This window comes from Trichosurus vulpecula, chromosome 7 (genome assembly GCF_011100635.1).
Source record: "Trichosurus vulpecula isolate mTriVul1 chromosome 7, mTriVul1.pri, whole genome shotgun sequence".
Classification (NCBI taxonomy): domain Eukaryota; kingdom Metazoa; phylum Chordata; class Mammalia; order Diprotodontia; family Phalangeridae; genus Trichosurus; species Trichosurus vulpecula.
Window position 1 is genome coordinate 33,224,044 of NC_050579.1, and position 23,316 is coordinate 33,247,359.

Below are 23,316 nucleotides of genomic sequence, written 5' to 3' on the forward strand. Positions count from 1 at the left end.
ACCAACAGGTTTGGCCTGTTGGTTGTTTACCCTCAATCTGGTTTAGCATATCTACCAAGATGGTTTACCATGGTGTGGCTGAGGGACATGCTATAGTTTCTTGGAGTCACAGCTAACAGTTGGGTGGCAAGTAGTCACCAAAGGTGGAAAACAGCCTTGAAAAGGTCTCAGAAAGCCCTCATACCACAGGTGCCAATCTTTCTTAAACACCCATAGATCATGGCAGAATTTCAGGACTCTTCTAGGCCTTGTGGTGTAATAGATAATGCCTGAGGCTGGGATGCAGGAAAAATAGGTTCTGGTCTTGCCTTTGCCACTTAACTAGATGGAGGACATTGAGAAAATCACTTTTTCTTTGTAGATCTCAGTTCCCTCCAGGGTGAAATGAGGTTGAACTTCATAATCTCAAGGGTCACTTGCAGTTCTAAAATATGATGACAGGAGGGACTGACCTGCCATCCCAAAGTGGGATGGTGGCTGAGAGAAGTTTCCAAGTCAGCACTGCTCCCATAATTTTTAATCAACTTCAATAAAATTGTGTATGTGTGTGGTTAGAAGCCAGAGAGATGTGTGATTACATATTCTAGAATCACTAGACTGTAAAATGAGGAGGACACTTAAATCAAAATGACTGTAAGCCACACTGGGGAAAACCCTGACATTCTCTGTAAAGGACCAATAATACTCGATAACAAGAATTTCACGGCATTACTACTTTGGACGGGCTCCTCAGCAGCAAAATGAGAGGGTTAGAGTCAATAACTTCTGAGGTCCCTTCAAGCCTCTCAGCCTCTAACCTGGGGTGTATGGGTCTATCGGCAGGTAGAACTTAGACTCACTGGCTCTGTAGGAGTCCCCTCCCCAACAAGTCCTCACCGGGGCTCCGTCTGTCAGGGTGCAGCCAGAAAAGCGCTTGGCGAGGAGTCCCTCAAAGTTGGTTGTCCTCTGGATGGCAAACAGAAGCAATTTCACTTCTATCTCCTTAGCTCGGGTACGCATGATCTTGGCAAGCTCCACCCTTGAAAAAAGAAAAAGCAACATGAAAAGCCTGTCCCATGCAAGGTAAGAGCTAACTTCTGTGAAGAAAAGGCAAATGGCTTTAGTGGACACTCAGAAAAACACGTGGAGGCATGTCCATCACTGAGACCAGTCCCTGCCTTAGTCTAGCTTCTGGCAAGTGGGCACCAGAGCCTCAGGAAAAAATTTTAGAAGAAGCCAGCAGCACAAAATCAGGGACTGTGAGGTCAACTTTGATCACCCCTACGACTTACTGAAGTTAGTTATTTGCTTCTGCCTCTGCTGAAATAATTACACTAAGAACTATCAGGAATTATGAATCAGATGATGGTTTCGTAAATTGTCACCTTATAACAAAACCATAGCCTATTAAAAATAACTGTGCTGTATATAAAATCACTCCATTTTATACATATAAATATGTTCTGCTGCTGTTGTTTGCTCAGACTCGTGCTTTCACTAGTATAAGGGATGTCCCAGGTGAGGAAAACCCCTTCCACCAACACTGATTCCAACAGTTCTGAAACATATAGCCTGGGGCATGGAGAGGTTAATAAACATCTCAGGGGTAACAAAGCTATTATTTATTGAAGGGAAAGACTGGAATCCAGGGCTTCCTAACTCCTAAACTGGATTTAAATGCAACGCAAAAATGTTTAATGAAATAAACAGAAATGCAATACAGAATAGACAATGGTAATTTATGGTTTTCTAAGTCGATATGTTGCGGGATCCGTTTCTATTTCTGTCTGACACCACTGCAGTATACCACGCTGCCTCTCATATAAAGGAGTTCCTAAGGCATTAATTCTGAACTAGGAACAACCCCCTTAAAACTATTCTCAAACAACTGCCTCTCCAAGGGATAAATGAAAAGGGCAAATTCACTATCAAAGGTGATGATTCATCTGTTTATGTGGCCTCCATCAAAATGACAGATGTGTTTGGTCACCAGATTCTATCTGGAACACAGGTCATGGGTAAGAGGCTTTATCAGTGTGGCACACTCCCAGCGTGGAAACTCTCTCAACCATGCAGATGGCAAGCTCCCCCACCACCCCCATCCCAGGGAGGGCTTGAAGGAGGCTGGACTGGAACCCAAGGCTTCCTGACTCTATCAAGTACCGCCTTGGCTCCTGCTTCTTAAGTGCTAACCTGCTTTCACCTTCCCTTGAGGGCTAAATGACAAAGCTCAAAACCAAGAGGTTGGGAGTTTATTTGAGAATGCAGAATCTGTGGGGCCTTTTCGCCAGCTTTCTAACAACTGAAGTTTGGCAAGAACCGTGGCTTTAAGTGAAGAACAAGAGCAGGTTGGGAAGTTTAGAAGACCTTGTGGCAGGGCCATGGTTGTAGCCTCTCCGAGACTCTACTGGTCAGTCAGCCTATGAGAGGAGAAGCAGCTCCTGACCTCTTTGAGAGGGAAGCTAACACCCACACTAACTATGTACTGATATCTGAATTCACAGGCACCTATTGTTTTTCAAGAAAGGAAGGAAACAAGTATTTATTAAGTCCCTACTGCGTGCCAGACACTGTGCTAAGTGCTGTAACAACTGAGAAGTAGGTGCTATTATTCTCATTTTACAGCTGAGGAAACTGAGGCCAGGAGAGGCCAGATGACTTGCCCAGGCTCACACAGTTAGTGAGTATCTGAGGCAAGATCTGAACTCCAGTCTTCCTGACTCCAGGCCCAGAGCTCTACCCACTGAGCCACCTAGCTGCCCCCACAACAACCAATCCAATAGCCCTTTTACTGTAAAAGCTTTCCGACAAGGTTTTTCAAACACATAGATGAATCCTGCCCTGATTCAAAGAAAGACAGGAATTGATCTGAGTTGTTGGAGTATTTTGATTGTGTTGAGGTAATCATCAGCTTGTTGGCATCATCTTCATTCCCCACTGTCTTCCTCCTCCCACCCCCTTCCAGAGAGCCAGGGTTTATAATGAGGAACAAAAAGGAAGATACCATGGCCAGCAAAACCAGCCAACACATTGAAAAAGTCTGACTTTACAGGTAGTTTTCTGCATCCCTGGTCCCTCACCTCTCTCTGCAAAGTCATGGGGAAAAGTAAGACCTAGCTTTTCAATGGGTATTTAATTTACTTCATGAAGGGGTCACTGCTTTTTACTTTATCCGTACTAAACACTCGACTTAGTGTGCATCTGAACAGGCACCATGAGACTCTGAGCCAAATAACTGAATTATTACCAATCCCACCTAATGACGACCAGTAGTCTGGCAGATTTGTTCTCGGCTTTGTCACTGATGTACTGACTTCGTTTTTGGGGACTCCGGTCCTCCCACAGCTGGAGACTGTCCTGGCCATGGTCCACCTACTTGGAGGTCTTTCCTGACCTTTCCACCCTTCACCCCCCAAAACACAGTGAAATGACTTGGCGTATATTTTATATTCATTTATGTATGTACGTGTTGTTTCCCATCGATGCAAGGTCACTTGCTTGAGGGCAGGAGCCATTTCACGGCTCTCTGTACCCCCAGCACCTAACACAGTCCTTGGCAGGTGGGAGGCCCTGTTCATTGAATTAATGAAGGCTCTCCCAACAAATGCACAGAAGACAAATGATGTGGTATCTGTTAAATGCTTTGAGCTACTACCATCGCCTGCCAATAACAATTAAGCATCAAAGGTCCACCTGACCTTACAGAGGAAACAAGAGGCTAAAACAACCTGATCCTTGAGGAGCTTCCTTATTTTTCTCCACTTACCTTCCTAGCAAATCCAAAACAGAAGTGCTACAGACTTAGATATTACAGCATAATGACCCAAGAACCCCTAGGGTAGAAGGTGACTTAGGGTCAATGCAAGGGGGTTTCTTAGAGAAATGTTTCTGAGCTAGGGGCTTAGTGGAGGAGGGAAGATTAGCTGGGCACTAGCTAAGACTCTGCGGTATCAGGTCGGACACGCGTTAGAGAAGCTCAAAGCCCACCCATCGACAGCAATCTGTACTTGGAGCCACTGTGGAGTGACAGATGTGAGAGTTACTCCTCTGAAGCACCAGACTCAAGACGCGCCTGGTATTGATTTACCTGGTGACATGGCAGAACTCTACAGCAATCCTCTCGGTCATGTACCACTCATGTGGAAACATACGCCCATATTTCTCTTCATAGTCCACGAGCTGGCGTTTTATCCAGGCATAGCGTCTGTCGATTTTGTCGAGCCAGGCAACCTGGTTAAGACGTGGAACAAAAATCACCTGGTGCCCACAGACAGCACTGACAGTCAGCTTAAAGACAGAAAAAGAACACAGCCGCCCCCTCGGCCTCTCCCCAATACTCCTAGGAGGCTGGGGAATAAACATTGGATGACCCCCACGTTGTTCATCTCAGTCACTCCTACCTCACAGGTCAACGTCACCAGTCGGCGGCGCTAAGGAATGACCAGGCCCAGAAGGGCTGAGCACACAGACCCAGGCTCCCTCCATCACCATCAGATCCAACCCAAAAGGTGCATCTGAGCAAATCTGGTCACTACTCACATCTTGGTTTTCTTGAAAGAGCACCAGGTACTCAGAGAGGTGCTGCTTAATAAACTTCTTGATGATTTCCTGTTTGATCCTGGGGTCCAACACATTAGCAACCAAACATGCATCCCGCAGGACATTGCTGGGGCCTCCAGGTCTCTGTTAAGACAAACAACAGGCAACAGCTCAACAGCCAGGGCAAAGCAACACAAAAGAAAAAAGAAGCCTTTAAAACCTGCCTGGCCTTTGATGGCTTCTTCTTTTTTTACCTTTCTGTTGTTTCCCCCGCTTTCTTGACACTTGTTATTCCTACAGAGGATGGGTATTTTGTTTATCTGTTCCCCATGAAAGATTCATCTCTCTCTCTCTCTCTCCCTCCCTCCCTTCTTCCCTCCAACCAACACAAAAGCTGCTTTATGAATTAGAGAGGAAAAGATTGGGAAAGCAAGGCCAGGTCTGACTTGGGGGGGGGGGGTCTGAAAAACAAAACAGAAGCCAGTCTGTTGAGGCCGTCCGAGCAGCATTCTTGAAAGCAATAGAATAACCCTAGCTTCCCCCTAGGTAGAGCCCTTCCATTTGACTTGAACCTCTGGGATTCTCTAGTCTGAAATCACTATATCTGGGTCACACTGGAGGGAGAGGGGTTGGTCTCTTAAACTCCAAAGGGGTGCCAAACCACAACACTAGTTTTGCTAATGGCCAACTGTCCATTGAGGCCCCCTAAGCTTTTAATGGGTCATAGAGAGGCACAACACATCAACATTGTATCCTGAGTGAAGGCTTCTCAGTAGGATGACCGAAGCAAGCTTCCAATCCATTGTAACTTTCTCAAAAGTAAGTAATACATGGAAGGAAAAGCACCAGACCGGAAGTCAGGAGGCTTGAGTTCTAGTCTTGGTTTTGCAACTAGCTCTGGGACAAGTCTCCTCTGTCCCTTCCCCTCTCGAAACCTCAGTTTCCCCTCTGAGGCCTCTTCCAATTCAATCATTCTCTGTTAGTTCCAGCTATTTAGATACTGAGGTCAGAATACTTGGCAAATATTTACTAGAAAAGTGAACCTTTCTGTAACCCTTTAAGGTTGCAAAGTGCGGTCCATCTATTCTCTCACTGAACATCATTATTTAGAGAAGGAGCCTGGGCTCCTTACCCAGCTCTGACACTCATGAGCTCTGTGACCACGAGGAAAGTCACTTCCCTTCTCTGATATCCAGTTTTATGATCTGTAAAATGGGAACCATACAACACCTATAGAGCACCTACCTTTTAGGATTCACATAAGATTCAAATGGGCTATAAAATGCCTTGTAAGTTTTTATGTATTACATAAATATGTCAACTTTTAAATACACTAAATATTTAATAAATATTAGATAGATTATTAAATATAAATGCCAACTATTTTTATTATTTTCATTCCTGTTTCAAAAATGGAAACTGAGTCACCAAATAGTCAAAGGACCTTTTCTAAGGTAGCCCAGCAAATTCATATAATACCAAAAATGTGAATTGATCTTTTCTGGCTTTCGATGTTGTCACCTTCCCCTAAGTGTACAGTTTCCTATAGAGGCCCAGCTGCAGAACTGCCCCAAGGTCATGCCTTCATCCCAAGGCAGGGCCACTACTCAGGCAGCAGGCCAACCTTTTGACTTCATCATTAGACTCCTTGCTTCCTAGTCTCACAAAAGCAGCATTTCAGTTGTGCATGTTTCTAAAGTGCCACAGTTCCACAAAAGATATTTTAAGACCAGCCAATATGCTATTTAAAAAAATAAAAACAAAACTTGAAAAATAGCAGGGGGCAGAAAAATAGGCTAGGTTAAAGAAAATCATCCTAAATGCAAAAAGCTGGTGGGCCGCCCATGAAGGCCAATTTTGTTATTTGGAAGAACTCAGCCTTCTGAGGCCTGTCGCTTGAGAAGCAAAGAACAAAGAAGTGTCCGTTGCTTCAGGTGCAGGTTAGACAACAGAGCCTCTGAAGTCTCTCTGGATAGAAAGATTAGGATAAAAATCAAAGGATTTGAATCCTCTCTTTTCACCAACGTGTCAAGTATTCTCAAGTAAATGACTCATCTATAGGGACAGCATTGTTTCCCTCTGGCAGGTTTAATGTCAAGCCAAATCAGGTACTATCAGTGAGTAAAGCAGGAGGCCCCCAAGATGGAGCACCATATAAGTACAAAGCCCGATGTGGAAGGAATTCTCCACCAGAAAACGTCAGCAAGCTCAGAAGCAGTTACTCAACAGCTGCCCAAAGAAGGTGTAAGGCTGATCCTTCAGAGCTGGGCCAAACACCCACACCTGCATCCTAAATTACATCCATGGAGGACAAAGGCACATGATTAGGGAGTTTCCAGTTACGGAATATTAAACCAGATCCAGGAAACTTTTCCCTGGCTCACTAAGTGAATCTGGGCTACCAATGCTGTGGTGAGGAAGGCTGCTTGCCAATGTTATTCTCACTTTGGCCTAAACAATGGTCTCCAGAAATATCTCAGATAAATGGAGGTTGATAATACCTCTAAGGGGTCTCCCTCCAACACACATGATGCCATCTGCTGAAATTTAAGGGGTCCCCTTAATAGAAGCTGCCACAGCAAATTAGTAGCCACAGCTAGGGATGCCTGCTATAGGAGAAGAATAAGGCAGAGGCCCACGAATGGAGTACCAGAGGCTTCTTCTATGCAGGACACACACAAATGCATAACCAGAGACAGATCTCCAGAAGGGCAGCTGCAAAAAGGAGGGCTGTGATTATCCTGACAGCGTCTCATCACATGCTATCTACAACTGCTGACATTCTGTCCCAGAGTCTCTTCCTCCTTTGGGGATAATCAGAGGTAGATGACTTTTCCGAAAGAAATTTTAGCCTGAGGTGAACCTTTCATGACTTTTTTTTTAATATAGCCATGAGCAAAATGAACTTCAAGAGGAACAAGAATATTAGGACTTGACATACAACAGACTGGGCCAGTACAATTCTTTGGTTAGCAATTACAGGAATCAGAGCTGTACCATGTATAGTACAGACAAAGACATCCGGCTTCTACAGGGTGTTCCTAAAGTCTCGACACATAGGCAAAATGCATATTTTCAAGAAATAAAATGATTGACATTTTCAACAATATTTTATTTAACTGGAATATTAACAAATAACATCTTCAATATGATTTCCATCATTCATGACACAAAGGTTGATGCGCTCTGCAAGATTCACGTGAACTCACTGCAATAACTCAGTAACTTCACACTGCCGTCAGTTTTAGCACATTCACTCTTGGAATATGAATATGATATCATATGCTGTTATTTGAAGTTGAAGACGTTATTTGTTAATGTTCCAATTAAATAAAATGTTGTTAAAAATTTCAATCATTTCATTTCTTGAAAATATGCATTTTTGCCTGTGTGTTCAGACTTTAGGAACACCCTACAGATAGAAAGGAACATTTTAGGAACCAAGACCACTATCAGGCACACAAGAGATCAAAGGTGGCAAGCACAGGGGGAAAGTGTCTGAGTTTGTTTTGACACACCAAAAAGATGACATCCCAACATTAGTTACCTTAGTACCCTGGGAAGGAAAAGCTTCTTCAAAATCAGCCAGGATCTGCTGTCCTAGCTCAGTCTGGGCTGCCTTTACTCTGTGGAGGAAAGAAGACGTGTCATGGCCTGGCACTATTTATCATGACAAACTCTCGATTATCTACATGATGAATTAGATATGAAATCACAGAACTGGAGGGGCTCTTAAGAGGTCATTTAGTCCCACCCTCTGTTTTTACAGAGGAAATGAGCTAATAACTGACCGATTATGAGCAGTGACAGAGAGGGAAGAGATGAGGATGGCACCGAGGTGGTAGGCCTGGATGAGCAGAAGAAGGGAGGGGCCTTTAGCAGGTATTTGGAGGAGGAGGAGGAGGAGGAGGAGGAGAAGGAGTGGACTGAAGGAGCACAAGTTCCATTTAGGGCAGGCTGAGTCTGAGATACTCTTGGGACAGGGAGAGGGAGAAAGTAAAGAGGCACCCTCCCAAAGGAGAGGGACTAGAGGGGCTAGGATCAAGGGCAGCACAGGCAGAGCGGATGGCCTTGGCCAGAAGAAAAGGAAGGTCACCTCTTCCTCCAAGTCTGAAGCAAAAAAGGAAATGCTTGAAGAAAGCAGAAAGTTTAAAACAACCCCCATAGGGAGTATCACAGAGTATCAAACAGTGAAGAATAAAGATTTCTGTGCAGCAATTAAGGCTAAGCTGAGGTTTTTCATATAAATTTGTAGTGGACCTAGTCAGCACATTGTGTTATTTCCTCCAACGGCATTTAGCAGCACACATATAGGAGCAGAGAAGACAGATGGTGGTGGGCTAAGCCAAGAATGAGGTTTGGCAAAGCATGAGTGGTAACAGGAGACAGCAACAAGGGCTTTGAGGGTGGATGAAATGGTTAAATATAATGGGAAGATTCTGAAGGGGGGAAAAGAAATCCAGAGCAAGGGGGAAGGGACTGAGCGAGTAGGGAGGGTTGGAGCTACTGGATATCTTTAGAGGAATAAAACACAGGGCCACATGGAAGGATAGGAGTTTATGGTTAAGTAATGGTGAGATCAAGGGCATCCCTGTGGTTAGTTGAGGCTGAGAGATAGAGGAAGTCCTAAGGACTGAGGAAGTTGGTGAATTCATAGGTCCTGGTAGTTGAAGACTGAAGCCCCTAAATACCTTTAGGGCAGGGGTTAGGGTAGGAAGGGAAGTCATATATACCCTTTCACTAGAAACTAACAACAGAATCCTCTACTAAATAAAATTATGGGGTTTTGGAAAAATGATAAGAAAGACATCAACAAGGGTATACATGCATTATCTATAAGATGTAGACTTAGAGCTAGAAGAGACCCTACAGGCCAACTCTTCAGACTCCCTCATTTTACAGATGTGGAAACTGTGGCCCAGGAATAGTGACTTGCCTGTAGTCACAAAGCTAGTAAACTCCAGAGGCAGGATTCAAACCTAGGTCTTCCTGCCTCTAAGCCCAGCACTTTAACCATCAGAACATAATATTTCTTGACCATATTCATTTATGACTGAAACATCTTAGTGAATAATTAGCCACAGAGAACCAGGAGATCATGCCGTGATGGAAAACAAGGTTATACAAAAATACCAAATTAGTTTTCCTGAGTGACTTTTTAAAAATCTTCATTACAAGGGATGACTCATGAGGTAGCTGAGGTTAAAAAGGGGAGAGATGTATTTGGAAATGAATGAGAGAGTGAGGTATTTAAGTGAATAGAACACTGGAGATCTGAGTTCAAATCTGTCCTCAGACACTTAGTAGCTGTGTGACCCTAGGTAAGCCACCCTGTTGGCCTCAGTTTCCTCATCTGTAAAATGGGGATAATAATGATTCTCCCAGGGTTGTTCTGAGGCTCAAATAAGAAAATAGCTGTAAAGCTACTAGGTCTGTATACTAAAAGAGACAAAAAAAACAAAACAAAAAGAAAAAAGGGCCCCTACGTACAAAAATAGTTATAGTGGGTCTTTTCTGGCAACAAAGAACTGGAAATTGAGGGGATGCCCATCAAGTGAGTGTTTCCACAATCCGGCTAGCAGCTTCTGTGGGGGTGTAAGATTCACCCACAGCCAGCACCCAGAAACCTGTGCTGTTGCACAGGTTCTTTTGATCTGCTTAATTAAGGAAAGCAAGGTGAAGGGGTTGAAGAGCTTACTTTTAATTCAGCATACAAATATCATTCAGTTAGCTCAGGGGAAAAAGCCAGCACCCTGAACTTCAGAACAAATGCAAACAAATTTCAAACATCAACAGACAGACTTTGTCTGATTCAATCCCAACACAGAGTTACCAGAGTTCAACAAGGTGTCAGCATCCGGGTTTACAAGCTGGAGGGCTCCTTAGCTACAGCTGCCCAGAGCCTCCTCATCAACACCACCTCCAGAGCCCCGCACAAATGGCTCTGCCCTTCCTTCTTATAGGGCTTCAGACATCATCAAACATCAAATGAATCACCAGAGCTCGGGCTCTGATAATTGGTTCTTGACTTGGCCCCTCCCCTTAGGACCCTGGGAGGTTCACATCCACATGGATTACGTTAACACCTAATGGGGTTTGGGCCTGGGGCTTAGCACCTAGTAAAGCTCACTGAGATAAACTGAATCACTCAAAGAAAACAAAGGCCATTCTGGTTACAGTGAGCAATAGCTGAATAAGTTGTGGTATATGATTATGATGGAATACTACTGTGCTGTAAGAGATGATGAGCAGGATGCTCTCAGAAAAACCTACAAAGACTTACATGAACAGATGCAAAGTGAAATGTACTGTGTACAAAGTAAGAGCAAGATGGTAAGATGATCAGCTGTGAATGTCTTAGCCATTATCATCAATATAATGATACAAGACATCTCTGAAGGACTTATGATGAAAATTGCTATCCATACCCAGACAAAGAACTGATGGTGTCTGAAAACAGATTGAAGCACTTTTTTTACTTTATTTTTCTTGTGGGATTTTTTTGGGGGTCTGTGTTTTCTTTCACAACATGACTGTAAGGGATATGTTTTGCATGATGACACATGTATAACCTATATTGAATTGCTTGAAGGGGGTGGAGAGGGAGGAAGGGAGAAAATTTGGAACTCAAAGTTTTATTTTTTAAAATTTAATTAATTAATTTGTTTTGGGACTCAACGTTTTAATAAGGAATGTTAAAAATTGTTTTTACTGTGAGGAAAAATAAAATACTAAATAATATTTTTTTTAAAAAAGAAAATCATTGTAAAACACTTAGCACAGTGCGTGGCACATAGTAAGTACTACATAAATGTTAGTTATTATTACTATGATATAAAAACAAAAGACATCAACAAAACTGTTTTTAAAAGAACAGATTATCTAGGGGAAAAGTAGTAGGAGCACCCAAAAGGAGACATCCCAAAGGGGTTGAACAAAGCATTTCTCTTTCCTCCTCCACCAGCACCCCATTCTAATCAACCACAACAAGGACTGAAGGCCTGTCTACTATTATAGGATTCTCTGAATCACAGCTCAAAGGGCTCTTAATGACTGTCTGGTCTAACCCCCTCATCTTACCAAGAAGGAAACTGAGGCCTATAGAAGTGATGTGATTTGCCCAGGGCCACCCAGATATTCTGTAGTAGGTCTGGGATTTGAACCCAGGAACTCAGACTCCCATTTCAGGGCCCTCTCTATGATATAATACTGACTCAACCTCATAAACCATAATCACAACACTATATAAACATGAATTGTTACCACACTAAACTTCAATGGAACAAAAGGGAAGAAAAGGCCTAGAGACTGATGGCTGTCTCCCAACACAGAATGAAATCTCCATGTATCTAAGGTCAGTTTCTCCATACACATCATAAAAAAAGTCTGCTCCCTTTCTTTATCTCCACTTTTTTTTTCTGCATTAACTTCACTAAGTTTCAAATAACAGCTAAGAACCTCAAACCACAATTTCTTTGGCCCAAACTATAAGACTGGCTGGGCCTGGCAACCTGAGATTTTTGGAGAAGGAAGGGGAGGGCGGCTGAAGCAGCCTGTTTTTTGTTGGTACAGTTATAATTATGTCTGATCCTGGAAATACTTTCCAGGGTTTTTCCACTATCTGCAAAACTTTTCAAACCACATTCATGGGTGGGTTTACTGACACTAATGACATCTTTACCACTTTATCAAAAAGGACTAGAAATGACTAAGATAAGCTAAATCTATGTAAGGAGAGCCTTCGCAGGAACAGCAACTGGACAAAGTTTTTGCACAAACAAAATCAATACAGAGAGAATCAATAGAGGAACTACTGAGTAGAGGGAAAGTCTGATAGTTAAGATCTAAAGGGTATCAATGCAAATAAAAGACCAAGAGCCATTCTTCAAAAAAGAATATGAATAATTTACTAAAGAAGAAATGCAAACTATCAACAACTATGTGAAAAAATGCTTTAAATCATTAGTAATAAGAGAAGTATAAACTGAAACAGCTTTGAAGTCTTATTTCACTCCTTCCAAAGTGGCAAAGATGATAAAGGATGGAAAAAGTCAGGTCTGGAATGGTTGGTAGAAAGACAGGCATACTAAATACCCTGTTGATGGAGCTATGACTTGATTTGGAATACAATGGAATTATGTGAGAAAAGTCACTGTGTTATTCACAACCTTTGGCCCAAGGATTCACCACTACTGGGTGTATAACCCAAGGAGGTCAAAGAGAGAAAGCAAGGACACACACACACACACACACACACACAAATCTAATGGAATGCTATTGTACCATAAGAAATGATGAGTGAGGAATTCAGTTATTATCTTACTTGTTTTAGTTACTTCAGGTACATATACCTTTTCCTCTTTAGTAACAAACATTACTGTAGTTATATTTTATGTTGTTAGTGTCTACTTTGCTCACAGTATGCACCTAATAAATATCTGATGAATCAAACTGAAGGTAGGCTAAGCAAAAGGCTCTAGGGAAGAATTTCCAGGGACTTCCCTTACCTGCTCCCTTCCTCTCCCCTTTGTAAAAGTATACACAATGCTAGTCACTTCCATAGCTAGAGGGAAAAAACTATCCTCTGGGAGAGCCCCAACCAGGCTGGAGGGGAAGAGAACATAGAAATAAGCATTTATTAAGTACCCACTATGTTCCAGGAACTGTGCTAAGTGCTTTACAAATATTATCTACAACCCCACAGGGTAGATGCTGTTATGACCCTCATTTTACAGTTTTGGAAACTGAGGCAAACAGCAGTTAAGAGACTTGCCCAGGGTGATGCAGCTAATAAGTGTCTTGAGTCAAACCTGAATCAGCTCTTCATGACTGCAGGCCCCATGCTCTATCCACTGCACTATCACTTACTAGAGAATGAACAGCTTCATGCCCTTAAGGCTCCTGTGTGTATCACTGCTGATGTGGCTCCAATCCTTGTCTGTCACCAACCCTGCTTCCTATTCAGCATGCTTGTGGAATAGACCTACAATGGGCCCTAGCCCTGCCAGAATACAGAAAGGAAGGTGAAAGCAATGGAGGCGTGACTCCCCACTTTCCCCCAAGAAGCTCTTGACATTGAGAAATGTAAGACCTGCCTCCTCTAAGTGTCTTCTGGAGGCACAACCACTCGGAAGGCCTGACAGTGAACTCCTCAGTGTCCCAGGGAGTCCGTACTTGCTGCCTGCCTCCATCACCAGACACTCTTTAATGATGACCAGAGGAGATTAGGCTTCACTGCATCCCTGTTTCCAAAGTCACCTGAAGCAGCTCTGAAGTCTAATTTCATTCCTTCCAACGTGGCAAAGATGATAAAGGATGATAAAGACGATAAAGTCAGAGTTGGAATAGTCGGCGGAAAGACAGACATGCAAAAATCCCTGTTGATAGAGCTGTGATTGACTTGTAATTATGCTCCAAATTCCATTCCTATTTTAGCAAGTCCATGAGAAGTGGAGACAATGTCCTCTGCACCAAGAAGTGATGGGGGTCGAGGACCTTCGAGGGGGCCCCATTTATCTTCCAGGTGAAGATCAAGTTCCTACGTGATAAACTGTCCAGTCAGGTTATCCCAGAAAGGAAAAAAGCCCTGAAGGACAAACTTCTTAGCCTGACACATTCTAACTCCCTCCTTAATAAAAATGAACACATGGCCATTCATATAGAGAGCTCAAGATTTTATTAAGTGAAGGCTCGATCTGAACAAAGGTCCTCCAAACTCCAAGCCCAAGGCTCTACCCACTGGACACAGTATCGTACTTAGCGTCAGGGAAACCTCAGCTGGAATCTAAAGTGAAATACTGGCTAAATAGACGGCCTTGGGCGAGTCATTCATCTCAGCCTCAATTTCTTCATCTGTAAATTGCAGATGATAACAGCACCAATCTCACGGGGTTACTGTGAGGATCACTTGAGAGAATATCCATAAAGCTGTGTGCAGACGTTAAAGTGCCGTGTAGACTAGCTATTCACCCAGCCACCTTATCCTGGCTGCAACAGAAATTATCCTATTACCAGCTCCAGGAAAAATAAATTAGATCTCCTCCAATAGTCCAAATAGTTTTGGCATAATCAAGGGGTGTTAGCCAATGTTTTTCACACTTGAGAATGAAAGACTCACTGTGTGGTATGAAGGTTAAGGCTGAACAGTGGCCTCCTGGGCCTCCAAAGTGGGGGAGGAGCCAAATACAGATGTGGCCTCTTCTCTGCTGAAGGGCAACCTTCTCCCACGTAGGATGGCAGTTTCCAAAAGAAGGGGGAAGAATAAGAGAAGGAGGATAGGGTGGTAGAAAATTATGAAAATATGCTATTTAGACATTGGTGGAAAAAGTCAAGCTGCCCCTTCATTACCTTGTGAGTGGCTTCCCCCAAAAGCAGACAGCTGACAAAAGTTCACCAGTAAATAAATGAGCTTCCAAAATGCAAAGTGCTTATCTAGAGAGCAGAGCCGTCCCTTCAGGTGCTACTTGTTCTAACAGCCGGCTTCTATAAGAGTCTTAAGTCAAAGTCACAGATCCACAGAATTTTAGAGCTGGAAAGAACTTTTGAGACCATGGAGTCCATGCTCCTCACATGCAAAAGAGGAAATGGGGCCCTCTGAGGTTGAGGGGCCTGCCCAGGATTATAGAGCCAGTGAGTGGGAGGGCCAGGCCTAGAATTCAGGTCTCCTGACTCTTCCCACCCAGACCTCCCCAACCTCCCCAAGTCTTCCCTCATTTTGGGTTTTAAAGAGCGTCCTTAAGAAGTCTGCAGTTCCAAAGTATCTGTTTTCAGGAGATTACAGGGCTCTTTCTTTGCGTAATGCTGATTGATTCCCAGAAACATTTGGTTTCTTGGATATGCCTAAGCCACTAAGACTTGAAATGGAATGACAGAATTCAAAAAAGATTTCCTTCAATGCTATATTAAACATTTTCCAGCAGGAGAGTCCAAAGAAATCGCTAAACCCAAATCGAGGCCTGTCCACTTCCTCTTCCCAAGCCACAGTGAGCACAACAAACCATTACTTAGGATTTCTACAATTAAGGCAGCAGTGACTTAGTTACCCTAGAGAGTCGGGTCTAACACCCCCTCCTCCCCGACCCCAATGGCCATTTCTATCATTACCAGATGGTGTGACTAGCACTATGTAAACATACAAGGGGAAAAATTCAGCAGGGATGGTACTAAAAATAGGAAGCCAGGGATTCCCTTAAACTTCCAGGCCCTTCTAAAAAAGCAATAGTAGAGAAGATTGAAAAGCAGACCCCTCCCCCACACCCTCCCTTCCTCCAAGGCCATTTTACATTCTTATTGACACTATTTAATGTCACCTATTCTTCACTAGCAGAGAGGGATTTGTCCTGGGGAAGGTTCCCATGAGAACCCAAAGCTTGTGTCTGCAAGAGCCACACATTAACAAGTGTTTGGAGCACTGACCTACAGACATACCCAGCTCAATGAGCAAACCCAGGAAAACGATATACACAATGACTACAACAATGGAAAAGAAGCTGAATGGTTCACAATAATAATGACCAAACCTGACACGGTGAAAAAAATGGATCTCCCTCCCTTCTTTGCAGAGGTGGGGGCCTACGAGTGCAAAACACTGTATATGCACCCAATATTGTTTGGGTGGTGATTAGTTTTGCTGATCCTCCTTTTTTTTGCTCTTCTTTATCCTTTGCTACAAGAGATGGCTTGTTTGAAAGGGGAAGGGGTTTTCATAGTGTCATTGGAAATGACAGCATTAACATTTTTTTTAAATTAAAACTGGAGGAAAAAGAGAAAAAATAATAGTTCCAGCAAAACAGCACTGTAGAGTAGTTAGATCCAAAGGAACAAGGTTATGAATTTACAACTTATTTGGGGACATCATACAGAGACTGGGGTGCAATGCATTAATATCAGAAAATGACCTTGAGAAGGACAATGTTGTACAGAGAACACCTTTGCTTATCATTTTTTAAATTTTTATTGCTATCTCTCGCTTTTTGCATCATCTTCATTTCCCAATATATCACTCCCGCCCTTCCCCTACACAGAAGCTATCCCTTATAACAAAGAATAATAAAAGAGAGAAAAAGAGCAGATCGAGAGAACCAATCAAGTGACTGAGAGTGACTGGCAGTGTGTGCACTGCTCCGCACCTGGAAGAAGGGAAGTCTGCTTTCATATCTCTGGGTCAGAGTCAAGTGGTCATTTGAAGGCCTCCGTACTCAGTTCTGCTTTCTCTGTTCTTTCCACTAGATTACTGTGCTCACTATGGATGTGGTTTTCCAGGTTCTGCTTATTTTACTCCATCAGTTCATATAAGTCTTGCCATGCTTCTCTGTGTTCTTCACAGAAAAATGCTTTGTTCCCTTCCAGAGAAGCAGCTCCATGCAGTGACAGCAGCCCCAACCTGGATCTACAACCTGATTTTGCTGCTTACCCCAATGTAATATTGGACCCCACACTTACCTTTAAAGGTATCAGTTTCCTCATCTGCATAATAAGGAGGCCCCTGAGGTCCCTCCCACCTCAACCCTATGACTTATGACAGGAAAGTGACTCAACCAAAACCTACTGCCCCAAGGCCCTTCAAATAGAAACATCTCCTATGTGCTAGGCACATTCTAGGCCCTAGGGATATAAAAAAAATCCCTGCCCTCAATGAGATAACATGTGGGAGAGCGATGTAAGAACACAGATAAGTAAATAGAAGGTAATGTGAAGAAGGAGAGAGCAATAACCACCTGGGCAATCAGGGGAGACTCAGAGAAGTGTGACACCACAGAGGAAAGTGCTCCACGTGGAAGCAGAGGACCCCAGTTCAATCCATTAGTAGGTACTTACTAAGTACCTACTATGTGCCAGCCAATGTGACAGACCAGGACACACAAAGATGAAAACAAGAACAGCTCGTGCCCTGAGGATACAAATATCCAACAGACAACAGACACGGATGAGGACACTACAGGGCTCCCCTCTGGACCCTAAGTCTGCCGTCCCTTTCTCAGACGTCCTACGGGTTTTCCTTTTGCCTTCTAGTTCAAAAAGCAGTTTCTGTTGACTCTCGGTCCCATTGCTAGCTTGGGCTGCTTGAGCTGGACAATAGCAATGCCAAGGGCTGGAGATCTGCCTGGCATTACTCAAACCCCAACTAGACAGGCCTGCAGCAACCTGGCCTCACAGGAGAGAACAGGGCTGACAATGAGATTCATTGCTGGATGCCAAACCCCTGCTTTCTTCTTTACTGCAAAATGTGTTTTCATCTGCCTCTTAATTACGATTGTGTCTGCATTTTCATTTATGCAACAGGCATTAAAGCAAACAGAGAGAGAAATATTAAAGAGACAGACCTCCCTCTCCCCCACCCCTTTCTGAAAGTCTTAATCAGACCTCTTTCTAAGCCTCTCTCAAATTCATCTGCTGAAGCTGTGGCTGGGACAGGGGAAAAGCTGCCAAAGAGTGCTACCCATGCGCTGTACCATATGTACTAAACATCCATTAACGGGAATAATTGAGAATTGTCTGCACATCCAAGAAAACATCACCAACACCATCTATGCCAGGCAATTTTCCAATCCTCCGCCAGAAGCTTTCTCCAGTGCCCACCTCACCATGGTGTGGACAGGACCCTCCTGTATTCACAAAGGCTGTGCCAACAGAATGTGAGCTCTGACAGGTCCTAATAAGCAGGAAGGGCCAGCAGCAATCTCTCTTTCTGGGCTCTAGGATGGAGGGAGAGAGAATTGGTTCTATAGTAAACAAGCATTGCTCTCTTTCTGGGGACATGAAGTTCATCACCAGAGCATCTAGCTACCAAGAAGTGGATGTATCCAACCATAGCACTGCAGAAAGACCACTTACTAAAGAGTGGAAGGGTTGTGATCTGTGTTGGTGGAAAGCCCATACTGAGGAAATAAAGGATGCTTAAAGCATTTAAGGAATTTTCTAATAACAGCTCCCTCTGGTGATTACTTAAAGCCCTCTAGAGCTAGCTAAGTGGGAAGGATGCCCCCATCCCCCAACATAAATAACTGCCTGCCACCTCAAAAATCCCTATAGATAAGCCAGAAGTGACCAGATAGGCCTCCTCAGAGTCTACAGAAAAGGCTGAATGCCTAATAACCACAGGAAAGAATGCTCTAAATAACTAACAATAAGAGAAATGCAAATCAAAACAACTCAGACATCTCAATATAGCAAAGTGGCAAAGATGCCAAAGATAGAAATAGTGGATGTTGACGGGACAGACAGGCACATTACTGCACTGCTGGCGGAACTGTGAAGTAATAGAACCATTTTGGAAAGCAACCTGGAATTGTACAAGTAAAGTGACTTAGAATGTGCATACTCTCTGACCCAGAGATTCTACTGGTGGGCAGAGTACAAGGAAGTCATTGACAAAAAAAAGGCTCTGTGTACACCAAAATCTCTATAATAGTTCCTTCCATGATAGCATTGGTTTGGAAACCAACGGATGCTCATAGATTGGGGAATGGATAAACAAATTAAGTACATAAATGTAATGGAATATGACCATGCTACAAGAAATAAGAAGTGACAAATGCAGAGAAGTATGGAAAGATCATGACGTTACTGATACAAAGTGAAGTAAACAGAGCCAAGAAAACGACATATACAAAGACCACAGCGATGTAAGTAGAAATCTAGAGCCACTCCAAAAATCCTTTAGCAACTGAATGTTACTTAAAGTATAAAGAAGAAACTCAGCACTAGAGGCAAGAGGAGGCTAGAGAACACAGCTCCCTCCATTCCTTTACAAAGGTCCATGGGTATGATTTTCTCCTGATGTGCTGGTCAGTTTTACTAATTTCATTTTTCTCAAAGATATCTCATTCTCTGTAAACTGTAGGGACCGCAAAGGCCCCAATTTCTCCTGCCAGGAAGATGGGATCCTCCTGGAGACAACGAGGTGACTCCCAAGGAGCCCACTGGTGGTATTACTGGTGTGAACTACACCCTATAAAAATGGGGCAAGCCAGGCACTGCTTCAGCCCTCCTCTTCTGGCCCCATATACTGAAGAGGCCCAGAGGAAGAGTCCTACCATCTTCTCTTGCCTCAAATCCCCTCCTCTTCCAAACTTCTGTATTTCCGTGGAGGGGAGGGCACTACCATCAGAGGACTGCTCAGGGTCAGTCTTGTCTCCAGCCTCTCACCTGACTGCCTGATCTTCTCTTTTCTCTCTCCACAAGGTCTCCTGCATATACTCCCCTTCTCCAAGAGTATGGCCACTACCCATCACCTCTCATCCGGACCTCTGCAATGGTGTCCCTGCCTCAAGCCCCTCCAATCCACTGCCAAAGTGACTTTCTAAAGCCCATGTCTGACCATGTACTCTTTAGATCCATGCTGAGTGCAACCCACAATAATCCAAAAATCAAAAAGGAAATTATAACACAGCGAGGTTTCTCATCTAGAAAAATTAATTTGGGAAAATAAGACTGGATTGATGAAAAACAAAGTTCTAACTACCTAGAAACTACATTTACTTAAATTTTTGTAATCAATAGAAATGAACAGAAAACAAATTATCTTCTGCTATCCATTCTGGACAACAACAAACTATATTAAGTACATTCACCGACTCATTCATTTAGACTATTTACTGATGCCTGCAATATGCAGTGCACTGGGAGACATTTTTCAATAAGAGACAGATGGTCCCTGCCCGCTGGGAGCTTTCAATCTTGTAAGGGTCTAAGACATGGCTAATAAACAATGGCTAACATAAGTGAATCAAGGAGTTCTAAAACAGTGCATGTGAGGTCCAAGAGGGCAGGCTGTCACCTCGAAGGCTTCATGGATGAGGCAGCCTTTGAGCTGAACTCAAAAGGATACACAGGAAGTCCAAAGGCCAGGAGGAGAAAGAGACTATCCCAGCAACAGGGATCAAAAGGAGCAAGGGCAGAGAGGAAGTAAAGCCTAGCGAATGGCCCAAGGTCAAAGTCCATGAGATTAAGAATGGTAGTGCCAGAAGGCCAAGGGCCCGAATGCCAGGTAAAGGAGGCAATGAAGAGTTTTAAGAAAGAACTGATGTGACCAAACCCATATGTAAAGAAGCTTATTTTGACAGTAGCATGGCCTGGAGGGAGATGAGAATGGAGGTGGGAAGACCTGGTAGGCAGCAACAGGCCTAAGATGGAGAGGGAGTGTGGTAGGAAGAGTAGAGAGCAGGGAAGGGACATCTGAGATGTCGCAGGGGTAGAATCAATGAAAAGGATAGGAAAGGCAAGGAATAAAGGAGTCAGAAGAACCCCAACCTTTCAAACACGGCTGACTGAGCAAATGGAGGAGCCACCAAGAGATCAGGAGGGACAGCTGGTTTAAGAGGCAAGACACTAGTTTGGATTTAGACAAGTTGAGCCTCAAGTGGCTCAACTCCAGGACAAGCAGACATGTCCTGGAGGCATCTGGATGCTGTCTCTAATTACAAAAAGCCAAGAAAAGAGGTCAGATAGACATTTGGGAGTCATTGGTGTGGAGGTGGAAGCTGAAGCCACGGGAGGGAATGAGATGCCAAAGGAAGAGTGTAGACACAAGAGAAGCACGCCAAGGACAGACCCATGCAGAACATGTAAGACTTTATGCTATTGGAAAAGTTAATTGTTGTAACATATCTCCTAAGTGCCTTTCCCTATGGGAGGAAAATTCCCTCCAATGGTATTTTACCTCTCTGAAAGTTGCCGAATCTGTGGAATCCCCATGTACTTGTGAAAGTGTTCCAAGACGTTCACTACGCCCTGTAGAAGGTTGGCAACTTCTCCATACTGTCGCCGCCTTGTCATGGCTCTGCAAGGAGAATCAGAGATTAAGAGGTCCAGGATATCACCAACAGGGGAAAGCCTGTTCTGGTCTTTAATTATGAGAAATATTTTCTAGGTTGTATCAAAAGCTATTGACATTCACTTACACTCTACAACAAGACTGTACATTTTAGTCAACATTCGTTGCCAAGAGAGATTATCTTTTTTCTAAGGTGACTACTGAGTTGAACTGAGCCAACGTCAATAAAAGAGTATTCACGAAATCAACAGTAAAACTTGGCAAGGAGGCATAAGTGATCAGTTTCCAAAACTTCACTAAGTCTTCGTTTCCAACCATGGGTTCATGGTTTACTAGTCCCTGTATGAGGCACTTAACAGAGCAGTATCAAGTTCAAGCCAAGCTGTCAAGTTCATATTGCTTGAACCAATTCAACTGGGTGAAAAACACTGAGTTTTCTGGGAAGAAACTGAAGAATAATCCCCACAAGAAGCCCATGGGGTCTCTCAAGCCTCCCCGCAGTTATCAATTAAACCAAACACAAAAGGATGAGCCAGGGAGCCAATAGGGCATACCTCTTCCTCCTTCTTCCTAAGGCAGGTAGAGTCACTAGATTTCCTTTATGCTATACTGAGGCACCAGAAACACTGCTAACTAAAAAGACAGTCAATAGTGCAACAGACAAGAAAATGACAATGTCAAACTCTTGCTGAGGCAGTTTGAATTTTTTAACATGGTTAACAGATTTTGTTGGAATCATTCATGAGAAAATCAAACTTAGAATCAGCTCATCCTTTTCCTGCTGTTTCCAGAGGTCCCACAAATCAGGTTCCAGAGTCACAACCCAGGAGCACTGTCTCTGCGATCCTGGGCTGAAAAACACAAAATGAACAACTCAAACGGCTCTTTAGCTCTGTTGGGCATGCGTGGAAAAACGTGCTGCAGCGGGTGCTCCCAGTGTGAGATCCTGTGGAACATTAGTCCGCTGCGGACAAATGAGCTGGATGTGACAAGGATGGTGCCAAAGGGGCACTCAATCAAAAGGATGAGTGGATGGATGCTCAAGACATCCACCCGACAGAGGCAGGAAGGAAGGCGCCGTGAAGCAGCTGAGGCCTGCGCAACCTTGCTGTGTCGTTCCCAGAACACTGAGCATTCCCTGAATGGAAAAAGCTGGAGGCTCAAGCAACTTACTCAAGGGAATCCACACCTCCTGCCAACATGTGCAGGTGGTTCAGTGTGGTTATGGAAGTAGTCAGGTGGCGTTTGGCATGGTCTAGCTGCTTAATGTCCCGTGTGATTTCCTTAACCTAAATGGTGAAAAACAAAATGAGAATGAATCAGAGAGTACAGAAGAGAGGCCTCATCTCAGCACAAAAGCAGCCACCCTTGAAAAAGGATTCAAATTGACAAGGGCCAGGCCGGGCCAGGCCAAAGGAAGACTATCCAATAAACTCATCTGGCAGACAATGGAGCTCTTCCAAATTTAAAAAAAAAAAACCTCCTCAAAGATGTTTTTGTTATTTCCCGTGTGCTGACTGTCAAAATACCCTGTAAACAGATACTGACTTCACTCTAGAAAGAGAGTAGGATGTATTGAGAAGAACACAGGAACTGGTGTGAATCTGGGTTCAAAGGTACACTCTATGTGATCACAGGCAAACTGCTTGTCAGTCACTCAACAAGCCTTTGCTGAGTAACTACTATGTGCCAGGAACTGTGCTAAGCCCTGGGGATTTAAGAATGGGATATCTAAATAACTGAGTATATACAAGACAGAGGGAGCAGATGGAGAGTTATCTCAGGGAAGATTTTATTTTACTTCGCTGGCTCCGTTTTCTCATCTATAAAATTAGATTACTCATACTTCTTAGGGATGGTGTAAACCAAGTGCTTTGGCCCAGAGCTGGTAGGATAATTGAGCAGCATTGTGGCCATCCTTCTGACATACGTGCTGGGAAAGTTCTCAGAACAGCCCTTCCTAGCTCATGACGCCACCTCTTTCCTGTTGGGGTTAAAAAGAACCCATGGCACAGAACCCATGG

The 23,316-nt window shown here is 43.6% G+C and overlaps 1 protein-coding gene across 1 annotated transcript in view; it reads right to left on the bottom strand.

The window, feature by feature from the left end:
• VPS53 (VPS53 subunit of GARP complex) overlaps positions 1–23,316 on the bottom strand; it is a 146,203-nt gene that overhangs the window by 64,336 nt on the left and 58,551 nt on the right. Inside the window, exons 6-11 of the mRNA XM_036766701.1 lie at positions 22,466–22,581; positions 21,179–21,298; positions 8,066–8,144; positions 4,519–4,662; positions 4,067–4,209; positions 877–1,018 (exon numbers count right to left, since the gene is read on the bottom strand). Coding sequence (XP_036622596.1) covers positions 877–1,018; positions 4,067–4,209; positions 4,519–4,662; positions 8,066–8,144; positions 21,179–21,298; positions 22,466–22,581 — 744 coding nt within the window. The remainder of the gene's footprint in view (positions 1–876; positions 1,019–4,066; positions 4,210–4,518; positions 4,663–8,065; positions 8,145–21,178; positions 21,299–22,465; positions 22,582–23,316) is intronic.